This window comes from Microtus ochrogaster, linkage group LG4 (genome assembly GCF_000317375.1).
Source record: "Microtus ochrogaster isolate Prairie Vole_2 linkage group LG4, MicOch1.0, whole genome shotgun sequence".
Taxonomy (NCBI): Eukaryota; Metazoa; Chordata; class Mammalia; order Rodentia; family Cricetidae; genus Microtus; species Microtus ochrogaster.
The window spans coordinates 48,933,179-48,953,124 of NC_022030.1; the positions used below are offsets into that span (position 1 = coordinate 48,933,179).

The 19,946-nt window shown below is 39.0% G+C and overlaps 1 protein-coding gene across 12 annotated transcripts in view; it reads left to right on the forward strand.

The window, feature by feature from the left end:
* Positions 1 to 16,119, forward strand: part of Trip12 (thyroid hormone receptor interactor 12) — a 125,186-nt gene extending 109,067 nt beyond the window's left edge. For all 12 annotated transcript variants that reach the window (XM_013351653.2, XM_026786084.1, XM_013351650.2 and 9 more), the window contains 8 exons: positions 3,325 to 3,439; positions 3,702 to 3,856; positions 4,976 to 5,140; positions 8,818 to 8,982; positions 10,823 to 10,936; positions 11,309 to 11,403; positions 11,687 to 11,790; positions 12,460 to 16,119. In XM_013351653.2, the coding sequence (XP_013207107.1) occupies positions 3,325 to 3,439; positions 3,702 to 3,856; positions 4,976 to 5,140; positions 8,818 to 8,982; positions 10,823 to 10,936; positions 11,309 to 11,403; positions 11,687 to 11,790; positions 12,460 to 12,656 (1,110 nt within the window). In that variant the 3' untranslated portion in view covers positions 12,657 to 16,119. The remainder of the gene's footprint in view (positions 1 to 3,324; positions 3,440 to 3,701; positions 3,857 to 4,975; positions 5,141 to 8,817; positions 8,983 to 10,822; positions 10,937 to 11,308; positions 11,404 to 11,686; positions 11,791 to 12,459) is intronic.
* The last annotated feature ends 3,827 nt before the right edge of the window (positions 16,120 to 19,946 follow it).

Consider the following 19,946-nt stretch of genomic DNA (forward strand, 5'->3'; position numbering starts at 1 on the left):
GAACTCACAGAGATCTGCCTGCCTCTGCCTCCCAAGTGCTGGGTTTACAGGCATGCGCCACCACCGCCCGGCCTGGCTTGGATTTTTTTTTAATCTTTCCTCAAAAGATTTTGCTCACAGGATGTGGTACTTAAATTTTTTATTTGTAAGACTGTAAAATCTTTGCTGTGAACCACCAGGTGTGTTTAAACATGCTTTCTATTTTTTTTTTCCTCCAGTGTTTTTCTTTTCTAAATGATGCCCCCCCCCCCTTTTTTTTTTAACTCTCATCTTCAAATTGTAGCTGGGGTAAACCTAAGACTGGCATTTGCCACCAAGCCTACGTGAGTTTGATCCTTGGAACTCACATGATGGAAAGAGAAATGTCTAACATAAATTGTCCGTTGAAACCTGAACACTTGGATTGCAGAAACATGTGCATTCGCTGATACGCACACAATAGGCATGACCTATACATAAACTGTTAAATTAAATGAGACCTAATATGAGTTCAGAACAGCTTTTCTGTTTTCGCTGACTCTGCTTAGGGTTAAGGTTTGAACTGCTAGTGCAAAACCCAGCAGTTTATGGTGTTTAGTAGGTCTTCCCTGTTCTGAAAAAGTTACGGAATCCAACTTCATGGGAAAAAATATATTCATCACATCATGTTGCTAGAATGGTTAGCAAATTAAAATATGTATAGCACTTATTGCCTGCCATATAAATATGCTGGTTTGTGTTAACTTTGAGATAAAAAGACTATTTTAAGCCAAGTTGTTGTTGTTTTATTGTTTTGGATTTTATATTTGTTTCATTGAGACAGTCTTTTATTCTGTAAATTTATTCCTGGACTATGTCATATTTTCCTCTCTTTAAAAATGGAAATAAGACAGACCAACTAAGTAACTCTACATCAGTAGAATGTTGGGGGAGAATACTCCTGACCAGCCTTAGGAGGGAGTTGTATTCCTTTAGTAGGTTCAGTAGCACCTGTAGAATTTAATGCTTTAATTTAAATCCATTTTTACTTTTAAAAATAACCATTTAAGAGAAAGTAATAGACTTATGATCATTTGGGGATAATTTTGTGAATAGGGAATTAAATGGCATTGGAGGGCCATCTTGTGGACAACATGTGTTACTGCATGTCTAATCTTTTTTTTTCAGTGGCTGGAAATTGGAGAGCAAAATATTGTGGAGGTTTTCTTTAGTTTGAAAGACTCTCTCTCTCTCTCTCTCTCTCTCTCTCTCTCTCTCTCACACACACACACACACACACACACACACACACACACACACACACACCGCACCACCACGTTAGACTATGTGATCTAGAAAGGTTAAAGAAGATGGAACACATTGGGAAAGATGGTAGGTAATATGGTTCTAAGGTGACATTTGAGTTGTCAGCAAGTCCCTGCTGTTGGGACAATGGTTCTAACAGAATAACTGAGGCAGTGTGTTCCAGCTATTCATGGGATCAAGGTGGCTAGAGGTAATAGTAATTAGGATGTAGCAGTAGGAGTCCAGGTCAATGATGCTAGAAGTAGAGATACTAGAATAGTCTATGTAAGCTATTAGATTGTGGTTAAAAATATATGTGCTGTCCTTTGAACAAGAAAGCTTTTCTTAGGAAATATCACTCACTGTTAATGTGCTATTTAAGATGTTAGGAACACTGGTGTATGTGGTCATTCAGCAACCTCAGGCAGATCAGATAAAAGAGGGTGGTAGAGAATCATTAGTTTACAATGTGCTTTTAAGGGATAACAGCTTATATTGTGTAGTGACTGGTGTTGGGTAATATAAAGGTATGTGACTTTTGTTTATCTCTGTGAAGATGTGATTCTTTGCCTATATAAAATACCTGATGGTCCTGATAAAGAATAGCAGGACAGGAGCAAGGATGGCTGGGGCTGGCAGGCAGAGAGTGTGAACAGGGAGAACTGAGGGAAAGGAGAGGAGGGGAGGAGGACACTAGGGCCAGCCAAAGCTAGGAGTAAGAGTGAAAGTGAGGCCTGAAGTAAGAAAAAGAAACAAGCCCAGTGGCTAAAAAGTAGGATAATTTAAGAAAAGCTGGCAAGAAGTCAAACTAAGGCTGGACATTCATAACTCAGAATAAGCCTCCATGTGTGATTCATTTGGGACCTGGGTGGTAGGCTCCTCAAAAACAATAAAGAGTAAAACATCACACAACATATTGGTTTAGATTGTGGGGAATAAGAAGCCAAAGGTGAACTACCAGATTTCCGTTGGAGCCCTCTCTCATGGTTACGTGGTGGTACTCATGCAGACTTCAGTGGAAAGGGTGGAATATAATCAGAATGACTTTCTGCGCGCAAACAGGCATGCTTTGAAAATTGAAATTAATATGGTAGACTTTATCAACTTTTAGGATCGATAGTATGCACCATTTTAAAAGTATGTGTAATAATAAAATATCTCTTATTTACACATGGTTTGTAAGCGAGTGGCCACTTGAACAATTGTTGTTACGTTATAATCTTGAACTGTGACATAAGTTTATTATTGTTTCTTGCTTTTGTTTATTATGTGCTAAAGTGGTGGGATCTTGCTAGAACATGGAGGAATGCTGAGTCCGTGAACATTGTTCCAAGCATATCGATGATGGTGCCTGTCATGTAGAAACTTTGGAAGCTGAACCTTTGAATTTTCATTTTTAAATAAAAATAGCTCCAGATCCCCACCCTGACTCCTACCGCTGAAATGCTGTGTTCTCACACATGGGTGCATGTGTGGTAACACTGATAATTGTCTTGGGCTTCCAGTGTACCCTTGGACTTGTAGGGGCCACTGATCTAAGCTTCTGTTTCCTGACAGGAATTTGGGCCTTGAATTTTAACTCTTAGATTCTTATTAAATGTTTGTTAGATTCTGGGGATTCAAGGCAGTCAAAATAATTCTCTTCATTTAAAACTTGCAAGTATGTAATGGAATAGAGGTAAAACCCTAGAATGTCATAGGAAACAGCCAAACTAATTGGGGAAATTGGGAGGCTTCTCCTGAGAAGATGGCTCTTGAGTTGTTTGAGGTTCATAATTCCCTTAAAGAGAAAAATAAGCATGTATAAATAGTACATTGTTGTTCTCTAAAGGAAAAATTCATAACTGCAGCAAGAGTTTTGAACCATACAATTGGAACGTTGGGGTTGGGGGAATGATAAAGGGTTTCTAGTGCCCAAGACTCAGAGAATGTCTATTTAGGACATCTTGCAAAACTATCTCTTATGCTTCCTGGCAAACACCTTGTATGATTGTCCATGTTACCAAGAGGTTGCCAGGCATAAAAGGCACCACAGTTTCTAAAATGATTTTTTTTTTCTAGGTTGGTACAGGTCTTGGGCCAACACTGGAGTTTTATGCACTTGTTTCTCAGGAACTACAGAGGGCTGATTTGGGTCTCTGGAGAGGTGAAGAAGTAACTCTTAGCAATCCAAAAGGTAATGTGCAGTTGTGAGCCGTTCAGTTTGTATGACTCAGATCAGGTAAGGGGCCTCCATCTTAGTCTCTGCTGGGGCTGTGTTCTTGGTCTTTGATTTCTTTTTGCCCCTATTTTCTCACTGATCCAGTGGGAAGGCTTTCCAGCTTAGAGGTCATTGCTCCAATTTTGTGAATACTGAATTTCTTAATGTTCTTTGTTACTAGGTTTTGTTTTGTTTTGGAAAATCTCATCTGAAATTTGGTGACTTGTTCGTTTTACAGGAAGCCAAGAAGGGACCAAGTATATTCAAAACCTCCAGGGCCTGTTTGCGCTTCCCTTTGGTAGGACAGCTAAGCCAGCTCATATCGCAAAGGTTAAGATGAAATTTCGCTTCTTAGGAAAATTAATGGCTAAGGCTATCATGGATTTCAGATTGGTAAGTTTAGGATTGTTTGCTTATCTGTAATTTTGTACAATGTTCTGTGAAAGTACTTCAGTTCCCTGCACTCAATGCTGTGTGTTAGAGCACTGCTGCTCTATTTCGAATGTGTGTTACCAGCTGCTTGAGAGTTTTGTTTAAAATGCCAGTTCTGCTTCTATAGCACACATATAAGACTGTCCTGTGTCTGAGGTAACAGCACCCAACCCATTCCTTTAGTAGCCAGGGTTCAGAGTCAGGCAACGTAAAGATGGCATTAATTGAAATTTTTTCAGGATTCAATTAGATTTTAATTCAGCAAGAAAGCCATGAGCATTGTAGGTAAACTCATTGAATTTCTGTTATATGTTCTTGCGAAAATAAACCAAGTGATCAGTATTCATTAAGGTTTGAATATTTCTGGACTTTTCTTCATTCCCTATTCTCACATTTTCTTACTTTATCAATATGAGTGAGACATTTTCATTTGATATCCCACAAGTCTACATTCTCTGCAAAGAGGTGTATACAGCTCAGTTATTTTAGAAGTTCTATCATTTTAATTTTTTGTTTTAAGTAAGTTCTTTTTACCTTCTCTGATTTCAAAATATTAAATGCATAAGTAGAATTTTATTGAGTTTACTTGGTTCAAAATAAATTCAAAATACTTCATAGTGTTTCAGAGGTACTCAGGTAAAAACTTTAATGGATATTGTATGTTCATTTCTCTTTTTGTGTTATGCTTAAATAGGGTTTTTTTTAAAATAGCTTATTTTTATGAGCATTGATTGGTGTTTTGCCTGCATGTTTGCCTGTGTAAGGATGTCGGATCTCCTGTTGCTAGAGTTACAGACAGTTGTGAACTGCCATGTGGGTGCTGGGAATTGAACCTGGATTCTCTGGAATAGCAGGCAATGTTCTTAACCTCTGAGCCATCTTTCTATTTAAAAAACCTGTTTATAGGTTCTTTAACCTTCTAAAATGTTGACAGAGATTTGGGCCCCAATTTGTGGCTCTTGGTTTCATGTAAAGAGAAACAGTTCCTAAATTGCTTTTTTTTCTTGGAGAGTATTTGACCTTTTCAAATGACCTCTTACAAACTAGTTGTGACATAGTATGTTGCCTGTTCCCTTTCAGGTGGACCTTCCGCTTGGCCTGCCCTTTTATAAATGGATGCTGCGGCAGGAAACTTCACTGACATCTCATGATTTATTTGACATTGATCCTGTTGTTGCCAGATCAGTATATCACCTAGAAGACATTGTCAGACAGAAGAAAAGACTGGAGCAGGATAAATCCCAGGTAGGTCTAGAGGAGATGGCCAGAGGGTCAGATCAGTTCTTTGTGTCAGAATTATGAGACTTCTTCACTGGTTTGTATTTGACCTAGTTAATTTGATGATAGTATTTACTTTGCTTTTTAATTTAAAAACATGTATTTATCTTTATGGGTGTTTGCCTGCATGTGTGTTTGTATATTAATTGCATGCAATGCCTTTGGAAGCCAGAAGAGCACATCAGATGCTGTCACATTGGAGCTAGAAACTGAAAGAGCAGCAATTGCCCTGAAGTCTTAAGCACTGAGCCATCTGTCTTTCCCAGCAATATTTTATTTTATTGGAGATGTTTAATGTGTCCTTTAAACTAACAGAAGTATGACTTCACAATGTACCCACGGTGATCTCTAATAACAGCAAGTGGATGTCTTGACTTCTAAATAAAACACACTTCTAATGAAAGTTCAAAGATCACTTGTCTTAAATTTTAGATAATGAGATGCCTTCTCATTAATTCTTCAGAAAAGTATTTCTATTTTTGTTTGCTTTCTCCTCTTCACCACAGGTTGTGCTTGCATTGCGAGTTTATACCAATACGCCTAGCTTGGAAATAGTTTTTAGTGGTTATTGACAGGCTAGGACTATACAGCTCAATAGTAAAGCACTTAAAATAGCATGTGTGAGGTGCTAGGCTCACTATCCAGTATTATTAATAAAGAAAAGATTCATAGATGTCTAAGATTTCTGTTTCGTCTTATAATCTTGATCCTCTATCATTATTGTGTTTTTAAATGTATATATTATCAGCTCATTTAGGCTAATCTGTGATTATATGTATGCGTATTGAATATCAGAAGAAAACAGGTTGTATTTCCTAAAACATAACATGGTGCAGTAGCTTCTATTTGTGTAGGTTTAACCAACTGTCATTTCATAGCTTATTTATTTGTATTAATGTGTATGTATGACTGCCTGTATGTAAGTTTATATACTGCATGAGTGCCTGGTTCCTAAAGAGATCAGAAGAGGGCATCAGGTCTATGAGCCATCATATGGATTCTAGGTCCCCTATAAGATCAGCACCAGTACAGTTAACAGCTATCTTTCTAGCACTTTAAGATTATTTAAGGTAAGACTAGCAAGCTAATAAAAGACAGTGTTGCACCTTGGTGGGGTACATACAGTAGAGACTGGAAGATAATTTGGAAGGGTATTCATTTTATCTCCCAGTTATGTTTATGAGGAGACAGTGTTTAAAGATGCTGTAACAGTTATTAGTATTAATTGTCAGCACCTAGGAGACAAGCCTCTGGGCATACCCATGTGGAATTATTTAGATTGAGTCTAGCCTCTGGTGGTGTATCTGCATTGAGTTTTTTTATTATATTAATTGATATAGAAAGATTAGCTTGCAGTGGATAGCTCTATTCTATAAGCAGAGGTTGTGTAAGAGTAGGGAAAGTGAGCTGAGCATCTATGTTAATCTGTTGAGCTCTGCTTGTGACTGTGGCTGTGATATGAACAGTTCTCTCAAGCTCTTACCACTGTGACTGTCCTGGCACAGGCTGTAACTTGCTATAAACCCTGTCTCATTTAAGTTGAATTTCTCAATCATTTATCACAGCAACAGAAAAGAAACTAAGACACAATTTAGGTCTTTTTTTTTTTAATTATTTCTCTATAAGAACTAATCTTATGTTTAGAATTTGGTCTGAAGTGACGGCTCAGCAGTTACTTCTCTTCTCAAGGGTATCTAGGTTCGATTCTCATACCTACTTGGTGTGGGTCACAGTCATCTGTAACTCTAATTCCAGGGATCTGACAGTTTTCCTAACTGGACACACAATGCACATGTGGGTGCATATTCTGACAAAGAGACACATTCAGACACAAAAATAAATGGTTAAATGATATTTTAAGAAGTTGCTTAGGATTGCATAGGTTTGTACTGAATAACTACAAGATTTTTGTTGTGTTTACTTAGTCCAGATACACACACACACACACACACACAAACACATACATACATACCTTGGATACTTCAGGGATGATTCCTTATTCTTATCCAAAGGTTTGCAGACACTAGTACTTTAAACTTCTGTCACATTATTTAGCATGTATTACATACAAAATGGGAAAAAAGGAAAGGAGATAAAAGTTGTAGCATGTTTTGATTACCTCACATATACACAATCTTGTAAGATGTATGTACAGTTGGTGTCCTAACTTTATGTAAAATGTACTATGTAGCCAAGGATTACTTTGAGTTTCTGATCCTCCTGTCTCTGAATCCCAAATGCTGGAATTAAAGGTGTTTGTCACAATGTCAGGTTATGTAGTACTGACAGGTAAGCCATAAACAGCTGAGGTACATCCCTGGCCCACTGTCCCCTTGTCTTATAAAACATACAAATGGGGCACATTTTTCTGGCTCAGATTTGACCTGTTTGTTTACAGTGCTAGGGACCACACCTGCCACTTAAAGTCTGCAAGGCGAGCACTCTACTACTGAGCTAGACCTTTAGACCCTTGACTTGGTAGGTTAAATTCTCACAAGATAATTGGGAATATGTTAAGTCTAATCTAGTATATAAGCCAGAGAAACTAACAGTCAGTCTATTCTCTTTAAACATGTTCTGAATGTTAATACATGACTACGTAATTGGGGTAGACAGTTGGGATCGCTTTGATCTGTGACAGGTTGTTTAGAGACAGGCTTATTTTTTAAAGTACAAAGTCATAGGTTTCTTAAGAATTTTTTCAAATGCATTATTGTACTTTACACATTTTTACCTTTCCCCGACTCCATTAACTTTCTTCCCCCAAGGTAGTATCCTTTCTGTTGTTGTATTGTGTGTATCTGCATGGGTAGGCCTGCAAATGTTCTATCTAGATTTCTCCTGAGAGCAAACTCCAGTATTTCTTGTGGTCCTCTCTCTTGACTTTTCTTCCATTTCCTCCTCACTTGTTTCCCATAATCCCGTCTGCTTTAATGAAGGGTAGTTCGAGAACTTCCTAATGAATCAGCATTAATTAAATGTCTTTATTTTTAGTACTTAAATGTTTGTGTTTGTCATTGAACCTTAATGCTGTAAAAAAAAAAAGCATTTTATGTAGCCCTTTCAAGTTGTAAGCATTTTTAAAAATCCTCTGAGTTTGATGTGATGTGGCTCAGCTTTCTTGGAAGCCACCCACCCCAACTATACAAAGCTGTGTTGTGCTTTGGGGACAAGAAGTGAACATCTCCAGGGTGTGCTTTACACTTGAGCCTTGTAGGGGAAAAGTTTATTACACTGTCAGTAATTTTACAAATTTTATATATTCATGGGTATATAGTTAGGCTTATAAATAATGGCCTAGAATAAAGAAAAGGTTTTTTTTCTTTTTGTTTAACATTTAACAAAAATGTGTAAAGACTTTCTCTAATATGTGATTTGAATGTGCTTCCAGGGAGAAATTACTTCTCAGTATGGAAAATAACCCCAGCAATCTCGTTTCTCTCCACAAAAATAATTGTATTGATACTGAGGTGTTTAAAATGATTTCCTTTGTGATCCCAGCAGCTTGTTTAATAAGTAGTATATGACCAAAAATTTAATCAGGAAGTAAAGGAACCATCAATTATTACAGTGTTACGTCTTATTTTTGTGAATACAATATAATTTTGCATGAATTTTTGTGCTCTTCCTCTCTGCATTGAAAGACTAAAGAGAGTCTACAGTATGCTTTGGAAACTCTCACAATGAATGGCTGCTCAGTGGAAGATCTGGGACTGGACTTTACACTGCCGGGATTTCCCAACATTGAACTGAAGAAAGGAGGAAAGGATATACCAGTCACTATCCACAATTTAGAGGACTACCTAAGAGTATGTATTGTCTTTTTTCTGTGGGTCATGGGCCATAGGAGTTTTGTCTGCTGTGTTTCTATGAAGAGGTGTGTTAGGGTTGGTGGAACTTGATCTCTTAGCTTCTGCCTGTGTGGACCTTTGCTAAAGACCTTGTACACCACTGGGACCATTCTTGGAGGCCCTTTTATTTTTAGCCTTTGTAAGCTTCTGTTTACTTTGTAGAGAACACACAAATGTTTTATGCTAAAACAACAACAAAGAAACCATAAGAAGTTAGCTTCCTCCACACTTTGAAAATAGACACAAAAGTCTAAACATAGAAGGTGAGACCTGTGGATAGATAGATGGACTTTGTGGATCATTGAAACACAGTCTCCTAATCTGCTACCAAAAACTGCATATTGAGTAGGTCCAGCATAGTCCACTTTTATGATGACCCTCAACATTGTGAACTCTGTCTGCTGCTTACCCCAATGGTGACTTAGAGAAAAGTGACCTTAAATTTTATCCTGTGTTACCTCAAAGGACACAGTGGATTTCCTTAGCTGTTATTCACCCATCAAAGGCTCCATAATGATGGAGCAGCATTGTATAGATAGATGCCACTTATCTTCTCTCAACCTGGGAAGAAGCTCTAGAGCTGAAAGGTTGTATTTCGTATCCCTTTACTCTGCAGAAAACATGTCTGTAAAAAGCTTACCAGTTTTTTCTTGGTGCCTCATGCACCTTACCTTGGCCTGTCTTTAAGCCTGATTTTGAATACTGTGCATTACACTGCATTTTTCTCTTGTAAGAGAAGATATCAGCAAAAAGATGTTATCACTTGTTTGAGCTACATTTCTGTCCTGTTTTAAGCCTTGGCAGAATTGCTTTTAAAATACTGATATAGGTACACATACCACACTTAATGTCTTTGTTGGGCTCACCCCAAAGGTATTTACAACTGTAGACTTAAGGTTGCTAAATGTAGGAGAAACTATTTCCTGTTGCATGCAAAAATTGCAGGCTGTATCTTTCCATTTAGCGGCGTTTAAAAGTTTACTTGGGTTTATACCTGACACGGGCTATAAAGAACATTGGATTCAAGCTAGAGCACTCATTTTGAAACCTTGACCTTACTTAAAATCTTGTGTGGGACTGTAGAGTCTCCGAAAAACTCTCACTCTAGTTTCTTTATTTTCTTTAAAAAGAGGATAATATCCAAGATTCTTGACTTCCCAACAGCCCTGTGACTCAAGTAATTTTTTAAAATAACTAATCAGGTATCTTCTTGTATTACCTGTTTCTTCCATCTATGGGGAAGCTGTGTTTCCAGCTTACTAACAAATAATGTACAAACTTCTATATCCTTGCTTTTCTAAAAATACTTTGTAACTGTTAGTTGAATGTTCTGTGTACCAATAAATTAATCAGGGCCACTGGGAGCTGAGTAAATTTAGGGTTGCTTTTTCTTAATCTCAATTTTGTTCTCCTGAATATCCAAGCTGTATCTGTTTCTAAGAAGAGTCACATACTGCAGAGGATGGTTCTCAGGACTTGACAATTTAAAAGTCAACACTCCACATTAAAAGTGTGGCTGGTTGCTAATTAAGAATTTTGAAATGTTAATCTTTAATTTAAGTAACATTTTAACCTCTTGGAACATTGTCTTTGGCTTCTGGTAAGACAACATGATTCTCTTCTGGAAGGAGAGCTTGGGATTAAAGGCATGCACTGCCGCCACCACCTGAGTTTATTTTTGTTTATTTCTTTTAAGTTTTAGTTTTTAAGGTGATTCTAGAAGGTTATTTACTATATTTTATCACATACTATATTGATTTGGATTTTGTGGAGTTTTAAAAGTGTCTTCTTTTTGCAGTTGGTGATATTCTGGGCACTAAATGAAGGTGTTTCTAGGCAATTTGACTCATTCAGAGATGGATTTGAATCAGTTTTCCCACTCAGTCATCTTCAGTACTTCTACCCAGAAGAAGTGAGTAGCTCACATCTAAAAGACATTCATTTCTGCCTGTGATATTGTAGCAGAATAGTTTACCTTATTGCTTCAAACCCTACCATTCTACAGCATTTTGGAGTAAGGGCTTGGAGTTTTGGGAAAGGCTAAGGAAATTTTCTGATTAAGGAAATTTGTTAAATAAGGGTGTTCTAGAGGCCTGGGGGTGGGGAGATAGGATCCTTGTGTGAAAGTAAAGTACAGCAGCAGCATTCTAGTCTAGGCCACCCTGCTGCTCAGTGTGAAAGGGACTTGACAGAGTAGCACCCTGGAAGCCATGTCCTTAGCTACTTGTCACCCAAGCATGCAGTTGTTTCTTTACTAATTCTTTCTCCTTATTTCGTCTCAAAGCTGGATCAGCTCCTGTGCGGCAGTAAAGCAGACACCTGGGATGCAAAGACATTGATGGAATGCTGTAGGCCTGATCATGGCTATACTCATGACAGGTAAGTGTGGGATCTGCCTGTTCAGTTAATAGTTAGGGATTTAGAGGGAGAGGGATCAACTAATCACAATTTGTGGGAAGTTTTTTTCTAAAATTGAGTTTTGCTCAAGTTGTTCCATTAGGATTTCAATTATGTTGACAAAATAAACTTTTAAAGTATGTTATAATGAGAGTTCATATGTAACTATATCTGAAAATAGATATAATCAATAATTATAAGTAAGGCTTGGTATATTGACATAGTGTTTCAGCACAAAATAATTCTGTTCTACTTTTTGTTTTAGTCGAGCTGTGAAGTTCTTGTTTGAGATTCTCAGTAGTTTTGATAATGAACAGCAGAGATTGTTTCTCCAGTTTGTGACTGGTAGCCCACGATTGCCAGTTGGAGGTGGGTAGTGTCTGTGCTTAGCCTTAATTCTGTGAGTAAAAAAAACATCATTTGTCTTTAGAGCTAGTCCATTACTTGGAGTATAGTATCTCCTAGTTATTACAATACTATTATGTTCCTAAGCTGCTAGCCTGTCTGCTTAGGAGTATGAAGAAACACTGGCAAGGAAATTCAGAGACTGCCTTACTTTAATAATAATAATAATAATAATAATAATAATAATAATAATAATAATAATAATAATACACAGGAATGTTGCTTAGATGAAGTTCTAGACTGTTTGCAGATTTTAAATTCTTTGTTGATTCAGATAAGAATACATTCTGGAAATAAAAATTGAACGAGTCTGCTTTGTTTGGATTTTTCAGGTTTTTTTTTCTGTATGGGTGTTTTGCTTGTCAAGTATTTCTGAGACCAGAAGAGGGTGTTGGATCCTCCTTGGACTCAAGTTAAAGATGTCTGTTAGCCACCCTGTATGTGTTGGCAATTGAGCCTGATTCTTCTGGAAGAGTGGCCAATTCTCTTAGTCAGTGAGCCATCGTTAGCCAGGAGAGAGGAGTACTTTGTGTGGGAGTTTAACACTAGAACAAAGCAGCGATATGTCTTGTGTGATAGTGGTGACTTTTTAATAAAATTAACCAAATTTCTGGAACTCTTCTTCTTAACTAGGGTTCCGGAGTTTAAATCCACCTCTGACAATTGTGCGGAAGACATTTGAATCAACAGAAAACCCAGATGACTTCTTACCCTCTGTAATGACTTGTGTGAACTATCTTAAGTTGCCGGACTACTCGAGCATTGAGATAATGCGTGACAAACTGTTGATAGCAGCAAGAGAAGGCCAACAGTCGTTCCATCTTTCCTGATCACAACAAGAAATCAGTATCTGCCTGTTACAGCAAAAGAAAAAAATCATGATTTCTTTTCTATGTGTCACCTGAGTCAAGGAAACATGTTTCTCCTTCTTGTTGTAGGAAAACGGCTTGCAGATTATAATTCATAATGGCCCCGTGGACTTAAAGTGATCAGGCCTAAAACGTTGTTGTGATGAGGTTTCTTTAGCAAGTTCTTGTTTAAATTATCATTTATTTGATGAGTGAAGTTTTTAACTTGCTTTGCTGTGTGAAATTTCAAAGGGATGTTTTTTCAGGCTGGAACAATAAAAATGTCGCTGTGCAGTTTAATTCTGGGCTGTGTGTATCCATCTAGCTAAGTTTGCAGTTTGTTTCTTCCAAAGACAACTTGTGTACATAAGTACAGACATTAAACTCTTGTGGATTTAACAACTCTAGTTTAGTAAATGGGTTCTGTGTGCTTTCCACCTCTCTAATTTTCTTTTCCTACTTCATTGCTGCCTCTGCAGTTCATACACATTTGTATTTTCTTTTTTTCTTTTTTTAAATAATACAACATGAATAGTTAAGACATTTTCATTAGCCCTGGGCCTTGTCATATTCAGCTCTTTCAGATTAAAATACAATTTGAAATTCATTGAATTGAAATAATATTCTCAATATAATTCAGCCTTTGTAACTAGCTAGGTAGGAGGCAGGCTTTTCTTATAGCTTAGGTTATAGTTACACCACCTCCTGGCTTTTTGCCAAGTGACACTGGGTCTGTTTACATGATATTTCCTTCACTCTGGTAAGGAGGCAAGAAAGTGCATTTATTTTTCTGTGTAGGTTAAAGGTCCACAGCTTGGACTGGCCAGCATTTATCTTATTGCCAGACCATTTTAAAATGATAGAAAGTTTTAAATGAATTACTTTTCATTCCGTGTTGGAGTTTTAGATGATTTTTTTCCTTCCCTTACTCTTGTTTTAAATTTCTGTTCTCAGTCTATATTTTCCTCTCGTCTTCTCCCAGCGTTAATTGCAGGCGAACTGTTCAGCCTTTGTCTCCACACAGATCAAAGCACCTGTAAACAATGCTCTCCATTTGTGTGCTCATTTCTCAGATCTGCAATAATCCATCAGGTTAATGTTTTTACCTAAAAATAAAGTAAGTTTGCTTCACTGTTTTTGTTTATAGTTCTGTGCTGTATACATGCCCACCTGTCTAAGATAAGCACTTAGGGTGACGTTACAGTGCGAGTAAGTCATTGTGTGGCCACAAGTCCAGCCGTGGTGGTTCTCTGTTTACAGCTTCTTAAACACAAAATGTGGAAAGAAAATGGGAGCTGATCCATTCCTTCCTAAGGCTCAAATGAAGACTAATAAATTTGAACTCTGCCTTCATCTCCTTCAAAATGAGATGCACCATCTCTCTCTCTCTCTCTCTCTCTCTCTCTCTCTCTCTCTCTCTCTCTCTCTTTCAAAAACTGAACTTTGAAAAAACTAATTGTGCTGACTGTATTGATGTAGAGTCCTCTTCTTTATCCCGTTGCCCCAAAGGAAGGTAGTGGCTTAGTTTACTGCTGTGGTGACTGTCATTCTACACTGACCTTGCCTTATGTGGAAACATCCCCTGCTGACAGAAATCTCTTGACAGTTCGCCCAGTGTGGAGGAAATGAGGCCAGAAGCTTCTCTGCTCACAGAGACTTCTAAATGAGCAGTGTTACCTGGAGAGGGGAAGGGAGTTGGGTTCTGCAGCTTCCCCTGTTGGCCAGAAGATCTGGGCCCTGTTGTCTCCAGTTCTGGTGTTCTACATACTGAGCACAAAGTTTTTTGTGTGAACATAGCATTTTGTTCCTCACTTTTTAAAGATCTGTTAAAATGTAGACATCTGTATAAAACAGTGATGTTTCATATTAAAATAATCTGTATTCGCATTTTACACCTGTGGTGCTGGCAGATTTGGCTTCGTTGATATCTTGCATCAATTGAATGCTTATGATGGTTCTGACTGGAATATTTCAGAGCCGGAAGTCACTGACAAGCTTTCGATCATCAATTTACTCTGTTCAGTACTTGGGACCTGTGGCTAATTTGAGGTCAGGAAGACTACATTTTAAAGCACTCTCAGCAGAGGCCTTAATTTTGCACACTAGGGAAATGTGCCCTTGGTTTGCTGTGCTCCAGTCATCGCTAAAGGTTTGATTCAGGGACCAGCAAGCACCATTGGCATACTTTAAACACAGCCAAGTGCATTGTCAGGTAGGATGCTAACAACCTTTTTCTTGTCCTAGAAGAGCAGACTGGGTAGAGGCCAAAGTGGCAGGTGCCGTAGCCCAGCCCAACAAAAGCATATCCTATAGCTACCAACACTGGGAGAGCAGTAAGGGATTCTGCTCAGTCTGGCTGTAGTCAAGCTAGGCACACCTCATGAGGAAGGGGTACAGCCAATAACTGTTCGAGAGTGACTTAGGCACCTTATGCTGAAGTTCAAAGTCCAGAATACCAGCTTCTGCCTTTAACAGGCCGGTTGTACCCACCCTCTTTCCTGCCTGGCAGGGATCCTCCTGTCCTCACTCCTCCCAGCACTGTGCAGTCATGCCTGAGTTTTGGGGTTTTTTTTTGTTTTTTTGTTTTGTTTTATAATGTGGGTGCTGGTGACCCAAACTAGGTCCTTATGCTTATGACTCAAGCACTCGACCCACTGAACTATCTCCCTAGCCCATAACCAGCAAATTGAATTTTTGGTGTTCTCCCTTGTTTTGATTTTTTTTTTCCATTTCTTAACAGTAAGTATCAAGTTAAGGAAATAGGATGTTCACCATTATTCCAAGAAGCAAGCGTTAAAGACTGGTTGGGAGGAAATGTGTATTAATATGTCTAGAGGTTCCTGAGGGCTTCTGGGTGTTCCATTAATAGAAATGGCCTCCATTTGTTTCTTTCACACTTTGGTTTTCTGACCCATTTTTGTTTTCCCTGTTGTAATGAGAATATTGTCTTGAACTGTCGTGCTCTGTATGATTCTTTGAGAAATGGTGGTATATAGGTGTCAATGGTATACAGCATTGACATTGCTGTAGCTGGTATCCACAGTAAGGAGTAACCTGGTGACAGGTCACTGGAAAGTCCCAGTTACCCAAACAGTAATAGCGGGCAACTCATAGCACTTAACCACGTCGGAAAATTGGCATATGCCGAGAAGTTAAAATGAACAACTAATGGCAGGAAGAAATTCCTTAATGCTTACAGACTTGTTCAGTATCAAGGAGACATTCTTCAATAATGGAAGAGGGAGTTTTATTTTTACTAGAAACGGACTCACAACCAAACTGATAAGAAACTGATCATCTCTGTAAAGTGTTTTTTTTCTCTTTTGATCTGAAACATTTATATGAACTGCTGGAATAATGGAACTTCAGACTACAAATGTGTATGTAAAATTGCATCGATGCCCTGACTTCCTATTATATTTTTAATAAACAGCGTTATCCTTCATGGTTAGTTTTGTTATGTACAGCCAGAGGGTGTTTCCTGAAAGGTGGTGTGTGGAAGGTTTTTTTTGGAAAGCTACTTCTGGTAAGTAACTTGGGGGTAGGCTGCCTAGAACACCTGCTGAGAGTGGAGCAAGGTGTTCACTGTTAAGGGACTCCTATCCATTTGTAGTAATAGGAGCGGCGGGGCTGCGTCCCCAGCACCCCGGCTGCCTGGCTAACTTATGCGCTGAAATAACAACACATAAACTGTATTCTTTTAAACACTGCTTGGCCCATTCTGCTTGGCCCATTAGCTCTAGCCCTTACTGGCTAATTCTGATATCCCGATCAACCCATCTCTAATAAACTGTGTAGCTCCGGTCTTACCAGGAAAGATTCAGCATGTCTGACCTGGCGGCTTGCTTCAGGCAGATGCAGGTTAAGATCATTCCTGGTAAACCAGCTCTTGGGCTACATAGATTATTAGAAATGGGCTAGTCCAGGTGCGAGAGTTAGCCGAGAAAAGGCTAGATATAATGGGCCAAGCAGTGTTTAAAAGAATACAGTTTTCGTGTAGTTATTTCGGGACATAAGCTAGAGCTAGCCATGTGGGCGGCCGGGTGCCGGGGATGCAGCCCCACTGCTCCTATTTCAACAGAGTGAAGCCTCTGCCTTTGGAGTTGTTGAAAAACACTTGACAATGTGCAGCGACATAGTCTTTTGATGACAGATATCCTGACTGACTGTTCTACCCATGACAAATGTCCACATAAAGTCTAACTCTGATACAAAAAGTGATCTGGGCTAGTAAACGGGATGTAAACACAAACTTGGGTATTGTCTTGGTATTACTGCCTAGCAGGGGAACGCACTTTTTCCTATAAAAATGGCTGTCAAAAGTTGAGAGATGCTGCTAAGTAAGAGTTTGCAATGTGAAGCTATATTTCCAGCCCTGTTTGGGGACTGGGGAGCAGCACTTCGAGGTTGAAATTGTTCTGGGAATTGGTATCTGAATGTTAAGTGACTTTGTAGATGGTTTAGTTTTAATTTTTGTTAGGTATATGTGTGTGGGTTTGTGCTCATGAGTTGTAGGTACTCAGTAGGCCAGAGATGTCATCTTTCCCTGGAGCTGGAGTTAATAGGTGATTGTGAACTGCATGATGTGAGTGCTAGGAACCAGACGGTTCCACTGCAAGAGCGGTGTGTGCTCTTAAATCTACCCAGCACGGACCTTTTAAATATTAATGGCAGTTGGTAGGCTAGTATTCAACAGTATCCATTTGTAGGCCACTGTTATTTAAGTGTACCAGGTGCAGAGTAGGGTGTGTGCAGCTGTGAAGGTCTCATGCCCCTCTTTCTGGAAGCTTGTGCTGTTTCTTGCAAGAGTCTTGGCCAGATATGTAAACTTGAGGTTTATCCTTCTCCCAACTTATGTAAGAAAGATTGAGACGTCAGTGCTGTCTAAGTGGTGCTCACCTTCCCACGTGGAACTCGGCAAGAGAAACTCCCCCCCCCCGCCCCATGTATGTTTAATCTTTAAAACTTTACCACTGGGATTGAGGGTAACGTTGATAGATGAGGTTAGATTAAAGGTGATGCTGAAGGCTATAGCAGAGATCTATATATTGCCTTTTATAGCTATTTATTGCCTGGGATGATGTTGCTATAGTTTTCCTGGCCATCATGCCTCCTTTGGTTCACAATTGAAGAAGAGCTATGGTGGGGCAGCAGCCTGAAGCAAGTGCAAGCAGGCTTCAGTAGAAAAGAAGCTCACACATTAGGCTGAGTATGTGACTCAAGTGTGCAGAGGCTGTGATTTCCGTATAATACCGAGGGATTAATGCTCACCCCAGCATTGCCAGGATGATTGAGGAAAGATCAATTGCTCGTTGCTAATAGTGTTTTTTCTTAAATTATTTTTTCACATTCTTCCCAAATGTTAGTTTTCTTGCCATACACATAGCCAGGTATACTGGTGTATTTTTACAGTCCTAGTGCTAGGAAGCCTTTGGTAGGATGATTTCAAGTTTGAGGTCAAATTTTGGGTTATCTAACAAGGACCTGTGTCAAAACCAGCATTAATCTATGCATGACAACACTGTAATTTTAAAGGTTATATGCTGACAAGATTCGCAAAGATTCTGTGCTCTGAAAGTTAATTGACACCAGTTAAGAGGGCTTGCAGAATATGAGCAAAGAGGTCAAGACCATAATGGGGACACCCACTGAAACAACTTATCCGAGCTAAAGGGAGCTCACCAACTCCAACCTGACAGGGAAAGAACCAGTATAGGACCAAACTAGTCCCTCTGAATGTGGTTGACAGTTGAATGGCTGGGGCAGACTGTATGGTCACTGGTAGTGGCACCAGGATTTATCCCTACTGCTTGTACTGTCTTTTTGGGAACCCATTCTCTTTGGATGATACCTTGCTCAGCCTAGCTATAGTATCGAGAGCCTTGGACCTTCCTCAAAGCAGTGTGCCTTACCCTCTTGGAGGAGTGGTAGGGGGGTGGTGGTGGGAAAGGTTGAGGGAATGGGAGGAGGAGAGGCAGTGGGAACTGGGATTAGTATGTAAAATGAAAAAACATAGTTTGTTTTCTTTTTTAAAAAAATTAAAAAGAGCCGGGCGGTGGTGGCGCACGGCTTTAATCCCAGCACTCGGGAGGCAGAGGCAGGAGGATCTCTGTGAGTTTGAGGCCAGACTGGTCTACAAGAGCTAGTTCCAGGACAGGCTCCAAAGCCGCAGAGAAACCCTGTCTCGAAAAACCAAAAAATAAATAAATAAAAATAAAAAGAGTGCTTACTGAGTATGCATGAGAACCAGAGTTGGATTCTTGTCGGGGAATATTATTTTCAGGTGTGTGACTTTTGTTTCTGCTGCATTTGTTTAACTGTGAAGCTGTGTTCCTGTGCTTGCCTAAAACGCCTGAAGGTCTAATAAAGAGATGAACTGCCAATAGTGAGGCAGGAGCAAGGATAGGCAGGGCTGGCAAGCAGAGAGTATAAATAGGAGAACCGAGACCAAAGAGAATGAAAAACCGAGAGAAGAAGGAAAAGAGGACTCTAGGGGTCAGCCACCCAGCCAGCCATGGAGTAGGAGTGAAAGTACCGTTTACAAAAGTAAGAGAAAGGTAAAAGCCCAGAGGCAAAAGGTAGTGGGGATAATTTAAGTTAGAAAAGCTGGCAAGAAACATGCTAAGCTAAAAATAAGCCTCTGTGTATGATTTATTTGGGAGCTGGGTGGTGGACCCCTCAAAAAGAACCAAAAGTGTAAAATACCACACAATATTTTGGTGTTCCAACTTGAAAAACAAAACAACCCACAGCTCCTTTAAGAGGCGCTGATGTTCAACTAGGAGCGCTAAATAGAAACTAGGAATGGCAAACTAAGTACCAGCATTCATAGATAGAAAGGTTTATTACAGTTCTCAGTCAATCTCTGACCAGGGTACAAGTTTGGGGCTTGGCTTGAACTTGCAGAGGACCAAGATGTAGTTTAACGGCCTCAAGTTTGCTTGTGCCATCAAAAAAGGCTAATAGCTGCAGTAAGAGATCCAGACCAAAACAAACAAAAACCTCTAAATAGGTTCCAGTGTGTTTTACAATGTTTGTAGCTAAAGAAAGAAAGAAAATAACCATTTTCTTTCTATAGGCAGTGATAGAAAGAAATAGATTTAAAATAATAGTCTTTAAAGAGACAATAAAAGTAATATAAAAGAAAAAGCAAAAAAGATGGGAAAATAAACGCACTGATCCAAGAAAACAGCAAATCCAACAAATTCTCATCACAAAACATTCAGGAAATCTGGGACACAATAAAAAGACCAAACCTAAGAATAATATGGG